The 15,710-nt window shown below is 40.4% G+C and overlaps 1 protein-coding gene across 1 annotated transcript in view; it reads left to right on the forward strand.

The window, feature by feature from the left end:
• Window positions 1–1,272: 1,272 nt before the first annotated feature.
• The window catches only part of fa2h (fatty acid 2-hydroxylase), a 73,626-nt gene continuing 59,188 nt past the window's right edge, over window positions 1,273–15,710 (forward strand). The window contains exon 1 of the mRNA XM_062035458.1: window positions 1,273–1,679. Within this exon, the coding sequence (XP_061891442.1) occupies window positions 1,398–1,679 (282 nt within the window). The 5' untranslated portion in view covers window positions 1,273–1,397. The remainder of the gene's footprint in view (window positions 1,680–15,710) is intronic.

Here is a 15,710-nt window from a genome sequence, read left to right on the forward strand (position 1 = left end):
AAAAAATTGGTCTCCTCAGTTCCCAAATGTTTACTGAGTGTTGTTAAAAGGAAAGACCATGTAACACAGTGGTAAAAATGCCCCTTTGCCAACTTTTTTGCAATGTGTTGCTGCCATTAAATTCTAAGGTGATGATTATTTCCAAAAAAAAAAGAAGTTTCTCACTTCGAACATTAATTATCTTGTCTTCACAGTCTATTCAATTGAATATAAGTTGAAAAGGATTTGTGAATCATTGTATTCTGTTTTTATTTACGATTTACACAACGTGCCAACTTCACTGGTTTTGGGTTTTATACATGAAAATAATGTGCCCTGAAGGCAGTGGTATTCACATACTGTTAAATGAACGCTGGTCTCACTAGTTCCTGGATGATGTCCATGAACATAACAGCTCTGTAGGGGACGCTCGTGAACCAGTGCTGGAGCCAGAATGTTGCTTTCCAGTGCTGTCGGTAACATCAGCGCAAGTCTAATAAGTGACGTTGTAGGCACTTAACATGATTTTTCAGAACCAAAAACAATGTATGTTGCTATGATAGCCTTTTGTAGGAAACGTTACAGGGAACGAAAAGTAAATTTCTAAAAGATTGCAATGCTTCAATACAGAGCCACTGGGGGAAACTCCAAATTCCGACAGAAACCTGAAGGCAGCACCAGGAGCGGTAAAGATAAGATGTGTAAAAAACAAATACGCGCCCTGTTTACCAAACACACACAGCACTGGCTGTATGAATAAAACGTTTAACTGTATACATTATAATTGATACCATATATAAAATCTTTTTTTGAAGGAGAGTACACACTAATCATTAAAGAGAACGTTATTTTTATCATCAGCAATGTTATTATGAAGTGCATTCATAATAACAGCTAAAAGGTTAATGCGAGATAAGACTTACAACTAAGACTTTTTGAAAATTATAGCCATACGTAATCGGCAGGCGTTCTCGTCAAATTCCACATGAGTTGCTGCCTTCCGAGCAACAGGTGCGGCGGGATGTGATGCGGCGTTTAATGACAGTCAGGTCTTTAGTAAAAATCCAAATTAGTGTAAAATAGCGCCGTTCCTCGTGAAAGGTGAAAGACAAATCGTACAAAATTAATTACAACTCAAATAAAACCTTATTGTATTTTTAATTGTTTTAGCGACATATAAGCTCATAACTGGCGCACACGTACTGTGCGTTATGTATGAGTGAGAATTCTTCCGATTTATTGAACGCATCACAGTCCCCGCCTTTCCGCTCTCTCCTCCAGTGTGTACTTTGTCTTTACGCAATTCTGGGTGTTAACAGCCTCAACGGCAAGTCCTGGCCTGGTCACCCGTGGAGCTTCTATTTCCTCTCCTCCTTTCAAACTTCGGTACAGGTGGACTCCGCATCCGCGCTGTCAGCATGTCTCCTTCCACATCCCCCCGGTTCTTCACGGAGCGGGAGGTGGCCCGCCACTGCACGGAGGACTCCTGCTGGGTGCTGTTGGGCACGAGAGTGTACGACGTGACGGCTTTCTTGCGGCGGCACCCCGGGGGACAAGCGCTGATACTCGGCCGGTCGGGGAAAGATGTGAGCAGGGAGATGGAGGGACCCCCCCATCGGCACTCCGAGAACGCCCGGCGGTGGATGGAGCAGTACTACATCGGGGAAGTGGACCAAGACAGTGACAGCGACAAACTTCAGGTAAGCAGCGGTTGTCCCCAAGAGCTTGACCCCAGCAAACAAAGCTAACAATATGGGTAACTTTTGGCCCAATAGGTCAGCCTTTTTTCCTTTAGAAAAGGAACAGGTGTGTTGGACTTGGGGCCTAAATACACAGACTAACTCATTGTTTACCATGTAACGTCATTTCCCAACCCTTCAACTGCTTGCTAGCACTTCTTTCATGTGTCATACGGAAACAAGGAAACACTGCATGTCAGCAAAGGTGTGGAAAGTGGGACTATAAGGCCATTTGTAAATCGTTTTTTATAAATATAATAATAATATAAAAATTAAAAATAAACTACTACTGGCTCCCATTAACATCATTTGGGTTTTGCCATCAAAGCCTTCCTGTATCCAGAGACCCACTACCTTAGTTTGTATACCACAAAAACAACAATTTGTTTGGGGGGTGAAAATAAGAAATAGAAAAAGAAAAATATTGATCTAATCACTAATCAATCTGGATTGATTGCCCCAACTTAAAGGCCTACTGAAATTAAATGTTTTTATTTAAACGGGGATAGCAGATCCATTCTATGTGTCATACTTGATCATTTCGCGATATTGCCATATTTTTGCTGAAAGGATTTAGTAGAGAACATCGACGATAAAGTTCGCAGCTTTTGGTCGCTGATAAAAAAAGCCTTGCCTGTACCGGAAGTAACGTGACGTCACAGGTTGAAAGTCTCCTCACATTTCCCCATTGTTTACACCAGCAGCGAGAGCGATTCGGACAGAGAAAGCGACAATTACCCCATTAATTTGAGCGAGGATGAAAGATTTGTGGATGAGGAACGTGAGAGTGAAGGACTAGAGTGCAGTGCAGGACGTATCTTTTTTCGTTTTGACCGTAACTTAGGTACAAGGGCTCATTGGATTCCACACTTTCTCCTTTTTCTATTGTGGATCACGGATTTGTATTTTAAACCACCTCGGATACTATATCCTCTTGAAAATGAGAGTCGAGAACGCGAAATGGACACTCACAGTGACTTATCTCCACGACAATACATCAGCGAAGCACTTTAGCTACGGAGCTAACGTGATAGCATCGAGCTTAAAGGCCTACTGAAATGATTTTTTTTTATTTAAACGGGAATAGCAGATCCATTCTATGTGTCATACTTGATCATTTCGCGATATTGCCATATTTTTGCTGAAAGGATTTAGTAGAGAAAATCGACGATAAAGTTCGCAACTTTTGCTCGCTGATAAAAAAAAGCCTTGCCGGAAGTAGCGTGACGTCACAGGAGCTAGGATTCCTCACAATTCCCCGTTGTTTACAATGGAGTGAGAGAGATTCGGACCGAGAAAGTGATGATTACCCCATTAATTTGAGCGAGGATGAAAGATTCGTAGATGAGGAACGTTACAGTGAATGACTTGAGAGGCAGTGATGGACGTATCTTTTTTCGCTCTGACCGTAACTTGGGTACAAGCTGGCTCATTGGATTCCACACTCTCCTTTTTCTATTGTAGATCACAGATTTGTATTTTAAACCACCTCGGATACTATATCCTCTTGAAAATGAGAGTGGAGAACGCGAAATGGACATTCAGTGCCTTTTATCTCCACGACAATACATCGGCGAAATGCTTTAGCTACGAGCTAACGTGATAGCAGCTTGCTTTAACTGCATATAGAAACAAAAGAAATAAACCCCTGACTGGAAGGATAGATAGAAAATCAACAATACTATTAAACCGTGGACATGTAAATACACGGTTAATGCTTTCCAGGCTGGCGAAGGTTAACAATGCTGTGCTAACGACGCCATTGAAGCTAACTTAGCAACCGGACTGCACAGAGCTATGCTAAAAACATTAGCTCTCCACCTACGCCAGCCAGCCCTCATTTGCTCATCAACACCCGTGCTCACCTGCGTTCCAGCGATCGGCAGAAGGACTAAGGACTTCACCCGATGCGTTTGGCGGCCCGGAGATGTAGGAAGTCAAGGTGAGGTCGGCGGCTAGCGTGGCTAGCGCGGCTAGCGCTCCAACAAAGTCCTCCTGGTTGTGTTGCTGTAGTCGGCTGCTAATACACTGATCCCACCTACAACTGTCTTCTTTGCAGCCTTCATTGTTCATTAAAAAAATTGCAAAAGATGTCCAGAATACTGTGGAATTATGAAATGAAAACAGAGCTTTTTGTGTAGGATTCTACGGGGTACCATAACTTCCGTTACTCTGACTTCGTCACGCGCATACGTCATCATACCGCGACGTTTCAGCCGGATATTTCCCGGGAGATTTAAAATGTCACTTTATAAGTTAACCCGGCCGTATTGGCATGTGTTGCAATGTTAAGATTTCATCATTGATATATAAACTATCAGACTGCGTGGTCGGTAGTAGTGGCTTTCAGTAGGCCTTTAACTGCAGATAGAAACAAAAGAAATAAACCCCTGACTGGAAGGATAGACAGAAGATCAACAATAATATTAAACCATGGACCTGTGACTATACGGTTAATGCTTTCCAGCCTGGCGAAGCTTAACAATGCTGTTGCTAACGACGCCATTGAAGCTAACTTAGCTACGGGACCTCACAGAGCTATGCTAAAAACATTAGCTATCCACCTACGCCAGCCAGCCCTCATCTGCTCATCAACACCCGTGCTCACCTGCGTTCCAGTGATCGACGGAGCGACGAAGGACTTCACCCGATCATCGATGCGGTCGGCGGCTAGCGTCGGATAGCGCGTCTGCTATCCAAGTCAAAGTCCTCCTGGTTGTGTTGCTGCAGCCAGCCGCTAATACACCGATCCCACCTACAGCTTTCTTCTTTGCAGTCTTCATTGTTCATTAAACAAATTGCAAAAGATTCACCAACACAGATGTCCAGAATACTGTGGAATTTTGAGATGAAAACAGAGCTTTTTGTATTGGATACAATGGTGTCCGAATACTTCCGTTTCAACAATTGATGTCACGCGCATACGTCATCATACATAGACGTTTTCAACCGGAAGTTTAGCGGGAAATTTAAAATTGCACTTTATAAGTTAACCCGGCCGTATTGGCATGTGTTGCAATGTTAAGATTTCATCATTGATATATAAACTATCAGACTGCGTGGTCGGTAGTAGTGGCTTTCAGTAGGCCTTTAAAGTTGAAATCCCAATGATTGTCACACACACACTGGGTGTGGTGAACTTATCCTCTGCGTTTGACCCATCCCCATGTACACTCCCTGGGAAGTGAGGGGAGCAGTGAGCAGCAGCGGTGACTGCGCTCGGGAATCATTTGGTGATTTAACCCCCAATTCCAACCCTTGATGTTGAGTGCCAAGCAGGGAGGCAATGAGTTCCATGTTTGTAGTCTTTGGTATGACTCGACCGGGGTTTGAACTCACAACCTCCCTGTTTCACGGCGGACACTCTAAAAAAAACTTTAAAAAAAAAAACTACTACTGGCTCCCATATAAATAATTTGGGTTTTGCCATCAAAGCCTTCCTGTATCCAGAGACCCACTACCTTAGTTTGTAAACAACAAAAACAATTTTTGTTTATTTTGTGAAAATAAAAAGTAGAAAAATAAAAATATTGATCTAATCACTTTAGTATCCTTTATGTGCTCATGCTGTACATCTGGATTGATTGCCCCAACTTAAAGTTAAAGTCCTAATGATTGTCACACACACACTAGGTGTGGCGAAATTATCCTCTGCGTTTGACCCAGCCCCATGCTCACCCCCTGGGAGGTGAAGGGAGCAGTGAACAGCAGCGGTGGCTGCGCTCGGGAATCATTTGGTGATTTAACCCCCAATTCCAACCCTTGATGCTGAGTGCCAAGCAGGGAGGCAATGGGTCCCATTTTTTGTAGTCTTTGGTATGACTCGGCCGGGGTTTGAACTCACAACCTCCCACTTCTTAAGGCGGACACTCTAACCACTGAGCTGGTCTACTAGGCCACTAGTGTGCCGTGAGATATTGTCTGGTGTGCCGTGGGAAATTATGCAACTTCACCTAATTGGTCCAACAATTATTTTTTGCAAATCAAAATTTATAATCTGCAAATAATGTGTCGTTCCTTAGTGTCTGTGCTGTGTAGAGCTCGGCAGAGTAACCATGTAATACTCCACGTCAGTAGGTGGCAGCAGGTAGTTAATTGCTTTGTAAAAGTCGGAATGTGTCGGGTGAGATGATGACGGTTTGTCGTGAACCCAATATGCAAAAGGTAAAAAGGTATGTAACGCTTAAACCAAAAATGAACAAAAGAGAAAGGAAAATGCATTGAAGCATAGGGATGGCTATGCAAAACGAAAGTAAAACTGAACTGGCTACAAAGTAAACAGAAACAAAATGCTGGACGACAGCAAAAACTTTCAGCGTGTGGAGCAAAGACGGCGTCCACAAAGTACATCCGTAAATGACTTGGCAATCATCAATGTCCACACAAAGAAGGATAGCAACAACTTAAATAGTATTGCTTGCTAACCCAAAGCAGGGGCAGGGATTAGCGCTCAAAGGAAGATATGAAACTACTACAGGAAAACATGAACAAAACAGGAAGGGCCACCAAAATAACAGCGCAAGACAAGAACCAAAGCACTACACACAAGAAAACACCAACAAACTCAAAATAAGGCACGACGACCTGGTGGAGTTTCATTTTTTAACGTTTTCTGCTGGTGGTGTGCCTCCGAATTTTTTAATGAAAAAACTGTGCTTTGCCTCAAAAAAGGTTGAAAAACACTGTACTAGGCCACTGAGCTGGTCTAACAGTGGTTAACATTGAATCTTTTGCGGTTAGCTCAGGGGTCAGCAACCCGCGGCTCTAGCACCGCCCTAGTGGCTCTCTGGACCTCTTTCAGATGTGTGAAAATGGAAAAAGATGAAGAAAAAAAAAAAGTTTTGTTTTAATATATTTTCTGTAGGAGAACAAACATGACACAAACCTTCCTAATTGTTAGAAATTCCACTGTTTATATTAAGCATACTTCACTGATGAGAGTATTTGGCAAGCACCGTTTTGTCCTACTAATTTCAGCGATCCTTGAACTCATCGTAGTTTGTTGACATGTACAACTTTCTACGATGCTGCCACAGAAAGACGTGTTTTATGCCACTCTTTCTTTGTCTAATTTTCTCCACCAAGCGTTTTATACTGTGCGTGAATGCACAAAGGTGAGCTTTGTTGATTTTATTGATTTGCTGGAGTGCTAATCAGGCATATTTGGTCAGTGCATGACTGTAAGCTAATTGATGCTAACATGCTATTTAGGCTAGCTGTATGTACATATTTGTAGGTATATTTGAGGTCATTTAATATCCTTTACTTATGTACTCTATGTATTTAATTTATATTTATATATGTTTGTGTGCCATGTTGTTCCGGACCACAGCAAACGTTACCCAGCTTGCAAAGATTGTAATAAATCCATTAGAAGAAGACAGCCTGCCGTTTCCTTACACTTGGACACACACATCTATACCTTTGGCCATTCTAAACAAGTACTTTCCAGAAGTTATCTAATCCTGTGAGAAGCCTCCATTTTACTAATGGATTCCAATGTTGCACAAATGTGTAGAATAAAAATTAAAATACAACATTTCTGTCAACAAAGATTTTGCGTCAGCCTTTGATAGTAGGCTAACATAGCTAATATAGACACTCATATCATGTGTTGCCTTCATTATAACACTTATATAAGGCTTTTCATTTGTTGCGGCTCCAGACAGATTTGTTTTGTGTATTTTTGGTCCAATACGGCTCTTTCAACATTTTGGGTTGCCGACCCCTGGGTTAGCTTCTTGTCTCGTTCTGCTCGGTGTGTGTAGCATGCTGAGTCATTCCTTTTCCGTTAGTCCTCCAATGGTAATGATACTCGGAGAAAACTTAATTAATTTTCTGCCATGGTGGTGACCAAAGGTGGGAATACAGGGCACCTCATGATTCGATTACGATTACGATTCAGGGGCTATGATTTGATTTCAAATAAATTATTTATAAATGTGTAATTATTATGTTGTCTATCATCCATCAATTTTCTACTGCTTGTCCCTTACTATTATTATATTGTATTTTATTATTATATATTCTAAATGTATTACTGTTAAATGAATAATAACATGAGTGTGAATGTTGTCTGTCTATCTGTGTTGGCCCTGCGATGAGGTGGCGACTTGTCCAGGGTGTACCCCGCATTCTGCCCGAATGCAGCTGAGATAGGCTCCAGCCCCCTCCGCGACCCCAAAAGGGACAAACGGTAGAAAATGGATGGATGGAACATGTCTACAAACCGTATGCAGTGATGCGTCATTTCAGTTTTTTTTACGTAGTGTGCGCAGCATTGATATATACATGGAAGACTAGATATGTGAGAACTGTAGTATACTGCTAAGTGAAACAATAAATTAATGTCCCCACTTGGCAAGCAGGCATCCTTGATTTAACTTGTCCATCCATCCATCCATTCATCCATTTTCTTCCGCTTAGCCGAAGTCGGGTCGCGGGGGTAGCAGCCTAAGCAGAGAAGCCCAGACTTCCCTCTCCCCAGCCACTTCGTCCAGCTCCTCGCGGGGGATCCCGAGAAGTTCCTATGCGGCCGGACTGAATTCTTATTTTTGTCTTTCCTGATTTATTAATCTTCTTACTAATTTATTCTTCTTGACTGATCACTCTGCTGTAACACGGTTCCTATTAACCTTCTGTTGATATTTACACCGCATTTATTATTTTCTTGTTTAAGTGAAAGACACATTTTTTTTCACCACCTTAAACTTGATACAAACTGCACTGAGCGCTGGTAACTTCGAGGGTTGAAGGGGATTTGAACAACAAATCAACGATTTAAGTGACAAACTTACTAAGTTGCCATCCAAACAATACCCTGTTTGTTGACAAGAACATACAGCCATGAAATCACATTCAAGCTATTTATTAAGCAGAGGTAACGCAAACCACTGAAAAATTCAAATGAGCTGCCGTCACAGCCGACAAACTGCTGCTACTAGCCTTCTAAGCTAACAAGCTCAAGCCAAAGAGTCTTAGCACGGACTCGCTGACATCACTAGGCAACAGGCCCAACTTTTAATGGCACACACAGGCGCACACACAGACACACACACTGCTCTGACTTATCTCAACTGCATTATCCCAGACATTTAAGGTTTTTTTTTAAAGTAACAAATTAATAACTTTCCATCCATCCATCCATCCATTTTCTACCGCTTGTCCCTTTTTGGGATCGCGGGGGGTGGTGGAGCCTATTTCAGCTGCATTCGGGCGGAAGGCGGGGTACACCCTGGACAAGTCGCCATCTCATCAATAACTTTCCCTATTAATTAATTGCATTCATTAAAGAGTAATTCCGTTACTAATTAAATTATTTTGTAAAGTAACAAGTAATACATTACTTTTTGAAAGTAATTTTCAGAACATAGCCTTTTCACACAGCATCGTGAAGCAGTTGGCAGGTTGGTGTTCCTGGCTAAAATCTTTATATGTATATCTTATTTTAATGTTTACCTATAAAAACACCATTGTAAAAGGTCAATTATTTTTTTCATGTTGCTGCTGACATGTAAACATGTCCTCTTAAACCAGGGCACTTTATGTCACATTTTGTTCTTTTGTGTTTTTGTTAGCTGAAGAATTGAGTACTCTATAGCGAAATGTTTTTTGTTTTTTTAAAAGAGGATTGGAGATAATATTTGACTTTTCTTATATTATATTCAAGGATTTTTCTATTTTCTTAACTTTGGAACCAATTATGCCAAACCTACTTTTCTTACTTGTTGGTACCTGTTTTTGTTTATTTTGGAACCCCATCAGTCCTGCAAAATTTAAAGGCAGGGTGGTGATGTATAGTTACTTCAATGGATATTTCCATTCATGGGTTAGTTTATGGGAGATGAGTTTAGATCCATATCGCCCAGCCCTACACTCGTGTTAGCGACAGTGCTAGCACAGTTAAAGGATGTTCTCTGGGTTTAATTGAGCTTTACAGTAGGCCTTATGATGGCATTGGGTTTTTATGTATGAGTGCACATGTCAAATCAAATCAACTTTATTTATAAAGCACATTTAAAATTTACCACAGGGGTGGCCAAAGTGCTGTAAAATGGGCAGGTTAAAAGATAACACAAGAGAAACCAGCAAGCACACCACAACACAAACAGAGCACGATAAAACACAAAATAAAATAAAAAATAAAACATAAAAACAGGTTCACAGCAGGTGCATTGTGGGACGCCATAGCAGGATGGAGATCACTCAGTGTTAAAAGCCATGGAATAAAAGTATGTTTTTAAGAGCGATTTAAAAAAAGGAAGAGAGGAGGCCTGTCTAACGCTCAAAGGTAAGTCGTTCCAGAGCTTGGGAGCAGCAGCGGCGAAAGCTCTGTCACCTCTAAGCTTCAGCCTTGTGTCAGGGACCGTCAATAGCAGCTGATCGGCTGATCTTAAGGATTGGGGGGGTGGGGCAGTAAGGCTGAAGGAGGTCGGAGAGATATGTTGGAGCGAGGTTGTTTAGACATTTAAAAACAAATAGTAGGAGTTTAAAATTGATTCGGTAACACACAGGGAGCCAGTGAAGGGACGCTAGTATATGGGTGATGTGCTCATTGTTTGAGTGTCAATAATGAAATTGTGATATTGAAGACCTGCGATGAGTGGAGATTTGTCCAGGGTGTACCCTGCCTTCCGCCCGAATGCAGCTGAGATAGGCTCCAGCACCCCCCCCCCCCTCCCCCAGCAACCCCCCTGCAACCCCAAAAGGGACAAGCAGTACAAAATGGATGGATGGATATTGAACACATTTCACATTGCTCCTAAATTTTTTCTGTACTATGAAAAATGTATTTAGATAGTTTACCATACATTGATCTACAATTAATTAATTTTAGTATCTTTAATATAAAATATGTATTAAGTGCCCCCCGCATCCTTCTATTTTGATGTAGGTGGCCCTTGCTGGAAAACGTTTGGACACCCCTGGTCTATACAAACTTGGAGGTGGGGGAAATTATTTAAGTATTCTAAGTATTGTCAATGGCTGGAACACTGTTTTGATTGGCGCAGCTTTTATCAACTTTACGGTCTCGTTGATCAGATCAAAAAATCTACTGTCCTATTGCATATGAGTTACGCCATCCCACGAGGTATGGCTCCGCCAATCAAAATCAGAATTTTGATTGATAGAGGACATATTCTTGATTTTCAGGTTAATGGTATCACCAAATTGGAATGTAAGGTCTTGTTTGCTGTCGCACGTGTGACAAGTGTTCACCTCTGCCACATCTACTGAGGCCTCTTGCCTAAGGGTGCGTTCACACATGTGTAATTTATGGTTTGGTTAAAACTGCGAGAACGTTTCGTTGGGTCAAGTGTAAAAAGGGCCATGACTTGGGATGCACGATGTTATTGGCGGCTGATAATTATCGACCGATAATGGCAATTATGACGTCACATCGATAATGTAAATGATAACGATAATAAAAAATGTACCAATAAAATGAGCCGGTAATAATAAAGGCTTATCACTTTCGTGTTTGTCGTTGGTCTCTCTGTTGTGGCTTGTGCTGCTGCGTGGCTACTTTCTTAATTCAGTTGATTAAAAATGATTAAATATAAAGTACAATTGATATCCGATCTAAAAAGAACAACATTATTTAAATTAGAATTTAGCAAAAAGTAAGTAAAGTAAAGCATTTTTTTTTTTTAAATTGGGGATTTTATTTTTAGGCCACATCGCCCAGGCCGAGACTAAAGAAGTTAACAACAAAATGAGTAGTTTTTTATGTTTAACTTCATGGTTCATCTGGAGTCACAGGTAATTGTTAGTTAACTTTTTATAATATCTTAGTGGCAAAAATGCAGTTTATCATTTTAACTCTGATTTACCTGTGTTCTACAATTACATGTTGCTTTTCTAAGGGGCAGGCACTCATTGCACTATTTTATTTTATTGTTACTGCCAGGTAAAGATATAGTTTTATTATTTCATTTTTGTCACTCAACAGAAGTTGTGACTCCACTTGTATTAGTGTTGTTGTTGCTTGTTTGTCTATCAATTAATTAATTGAAAGGTTGAAATATTAAAAAATTCCAGTATTTTTTTGTTCTACGTAATTATTTTAACTGTCTACATGGATGAAAAATTACACAGGGTTTCCGCGAGGCAATATAAAGCATTAAAAGTAATTTAATGGATTTTGCAAAAATTAAGGCCTAAATGGCATTAAAAAACAATAAATAGGATGTCACGAGGTATAAACAATGTAATACGATAGTAGGACTGAACCGATAGTCAATCCGCCAATCAATCAAACGGCAAATGAAAATGATCTTAATAATGTTGAAGTTATTAATAAATTGGTTTGTCTGTGTGTTTCTTTATTTCGTCTCTGGCTTTCAAACTGGGTGTAAGAGGTCTGGTAAAGTCCGAAAGCTTTATAAGTGCTGCCTCCACTCCGCTGGACGGCAAAATCAAATGGCCCTGCCAGTCTTTTGTCTTTAGTCCTTAGCTCTGAAACAAGCTCAGCTTTCTCATTAACATGAGTTAATGAGAAAGCTGAGCTTGTTTCATACACGACTTCATTATTTCAGTCTCCAGTTCAACGCACATAAGCTAACTTGGCTAATATTAGCAACTCTTGTGAGGCAGGCACCTCACGTGACCTACGGTGGCCCAGGATGGACAAACAATGCAGTTTTCGCAACAGACAACTCATTTTCTCACATGCCCGCAGTAATTGAATAATAGTTCCTTAGCTGCCTGACACGTTATACATAACTTGCCGTCAACTGTACCCATTTTAAACAACTGTGAGGGTGTAAAATAAAATATATTCAAGATGTTTATTTGAGTCAGACTATTTCTAATGCATCCAAAGGGCTTTTTGGCATTTTTCCAATTATCATTTTATGACTTGTTTTTCTAAAATGTTTAAATCAGTGATTCATTTCCGACCACATGCATCATTTGAATTCCTAGGATGATGTTCATTTATTATTCCATAAAACCTTTCGAAAATTGTATCCTGATTAAAAAAGTATCCTCCAGTTTGTGACTACTGTAAGGCATATTTTCAGAGAATACTCATTTTTACAGCAAGTTTTTAATGAGATACAATTTAAAAAAATTACTTCTGAGTATATTAAATTGATCAACTAATTCAGAATTTGATGTTTAGAGGTTTTAAGTGCAGTTCTCCAATAATCATTTTGATTGACAGCACAGTGTGATGATTGTCAGGCGGAATCCTTTAATTGGCTATTGTCTACCGCCTTGCACAAAGTCAGAACACCTTATGCTTTGATGCTACATCCTGTGAACATGCTTATGTTGTGGCGAATGCAAGAACATTAATACATGTTGAGAAACTAAGAAACTGCAAGTTAAAGCAAAAGTGGTGAGCTGGATAACTTTTCAAAACTTGGTTAAAGCCTGTCAAGTGTAAACCCAGAGTCTGGCGTTCTGCAACATGTGCAAAAAGACTTCCAAACTTTGCTCAATGGGCATCAACTTTGTGAAATCACACACATGCCATTAGCTAATCACAAGTCAGCTATGAAAGGCAGGCAGAAGTTAACGTTGCCAAATCTCTTTGGCATGACCAACAAAGCCACTTCTGCTGTCTCCACCACAACTGTCAGCTGCTTCTACCACTACAAAAAAATAAATAAATAAAAATAAATTCTCAGATGAAACAGTCTTGCGAGCCATTTCTAATTCACTAGATAGTAACAGTTATTGTAAAATGTTCAGCTATTCAACATTGTCATTGTCAAATGCTTACAATTGTGTATAAACAGACAATTGCAAGCTTTTGACTATATAAAATAACCATATGCAGTTGGACATGGGCATTAATTTTTTTTAAGTGGCATAAAAAGCATTACATTAGATTTGCTGATAACAGTATAAATCCAGTTATAGTAGGAAGTGTATTTGTTTTCAAGTTTTGGTTAAGTTAAATATATCAGTTGACATTATCCTTATCTCTACAGTATATTTGTATAGTTTTGTTAGAGTGTATACATTTTGGGCAAATTGTGTACTGTACTTAATTTCTAATTTCACAATGTCTTGTGTAAATATATGTATACATAAATATCGGTTATCGCTATCGGTTGTAAAGGTCTGTAAGTTATCTGTTATCGGTATTTGTTAAAATTTCCATTATCGTGCATCCCTATCCAGGACCAACTAAAACAGGTGGACCAAGACCGCTGGAGACATGAGTTTTGGGCTGTGAAACCAGTGGGCTTTAGTCCTGAGTCCTGTGTGAGGCAAGTCTGAATGACGACCACACCATCTGACTGAAAAACTAAATATGATGTCACCCAGTGCGAGTAGTTAAACATCCATCCATCCATTTCCTACCGCTTATTTCCTTCGGGGTCGCGGGGGGCGCTGGAGCCTATCTCAGCTACAATCGGGCAGAAGGCGGGGTACACCCTGGACAAGTCGCCACCTCATCACAGGGCCAACACAGATAGACAGACAACATTTACAATCACATTCACACACTAGGGCCAATTTAGTGTTGCCAATCAACCTATCATACCTGACTCTATTCAATAAAGTGTTGCTCATTGCATTCCGATGAAGTCGTTACAAATCATTCTGCAGTACATTTCTAGGAACATACAATATATATCCTCTTTACATCTTCACATGTAAAATGTCACATTGCCTTAAAACGGGAAGTCCTGAAAAGGTATGTAACCCGGATGACGTCATGATGGTTTAGGGTGGGTGAGATCATTGGATAATGTACACATCACATCCACAGTCCAATCGAGGCACAATTTTTTGCATAACTTAACCGAGAGCAGTATTTGGTCCGCTGACAAAAATATAAGCGTGCAAACCACACTGCACTAAAATGACACTAGGTTAGGGCACGGCGATATTGCCTTTTATTAATATCTTGATATTTTTAGGCCATGTCACGATACAAGATATATATCTCAATATTTTGCCTTAGCCTTGAATTAACACTTGATGCATATAATCACACCAGTATGATGATTCTATGTGTCTACATTAAAACATTCTTGCTCATACTGCATTAATATATGCTAATTTTAAACACAGAAGGAAATCACAACTACGTCAATTTACTAAAACTGTATTTATTAAACAGTTATTAAGCAGTGGCACAAACATTCATGTAATTTCCAAAACAAAAAGTGCAAGATTGTCAGAGACATTTAAAACAAGCTATTAGTGCACTTTTGTGCATGATGTCACTAAGATGACATATCAAAACCAACACTAAATTAAAGTGCACTTTTTGTACAGAACGCCTCTACAATAGTTTAAAACAAATAAAGTGCACTTTAGTGCATGATGTCACACAAGATATTTCAATAACTGTCAAATAAAAATGAGCTGCATAATAGGAAATCAAATAGTGTTCGTCCTTCGCTATGTGGCAGGTGACTGCGGACGTTATCACCTGTTTTTGACGATTTTTTTCATACGGTGTTGATGTGGAAATGGAAGACGCCAGGCTCAATTGGGTCTAAGGCTGAAACGACGCGTCGACGTAGTCGACGTCATCGGTTACGTAAATACGTCGACGCCGTGTTTGTGCGTCGACGCGTCGCATATTTACGTCACACTACCGTCATGGCGGAGCGCAAAGCAGACTGTGCGAGCGAGGGGGAAAAAATCACGCCAAAAGTGGTCAAAAGTGTGGGAGTATTTCAATACACGGCCTAATAATGTTGTATGCACACTGTGTCGAGCGGAAATGGCCTATCATAGGAGCACAACGGCTATGAACGAACATTTGAAAAGTAAACCATCAACTAGTCAATCGTCCGCGCGAGTATACGTTGTCATCATTACACAAAAACATGAATGTGTCATTTGTATCTGCTAGGGGTGTAACGGTACGTGTTTTGTATTGAACCGTTTCGGTACGGGGCTTTCGGTTCGGTACGGGGGTGTACCGAACGAGTTTCTAAGCTAAAGCTAACTTTAGCTGCTAAAGTGTTAACAAGCTGCTTTGCTACTTCTGCGGCTGCCTGTGTCTCGGCACGCAGC

This window comes from Entelurus aequoreus, linkage group LG24, assembly GCF_033978785.1.
Source record: "Entelurus aequoreus isolate RoL-2023_Sb linkage group LG24, RoL_Eaeq_v1.1, whole genome shotgun sequence".
In the NCBI taxonomy this organism is placed as follows: Eukaryota; Metazoa; Chordata; class Actinopteri; order Syngnathiformes; family Syngnathidae; genus Entelurus; species Entelurus aequoreus.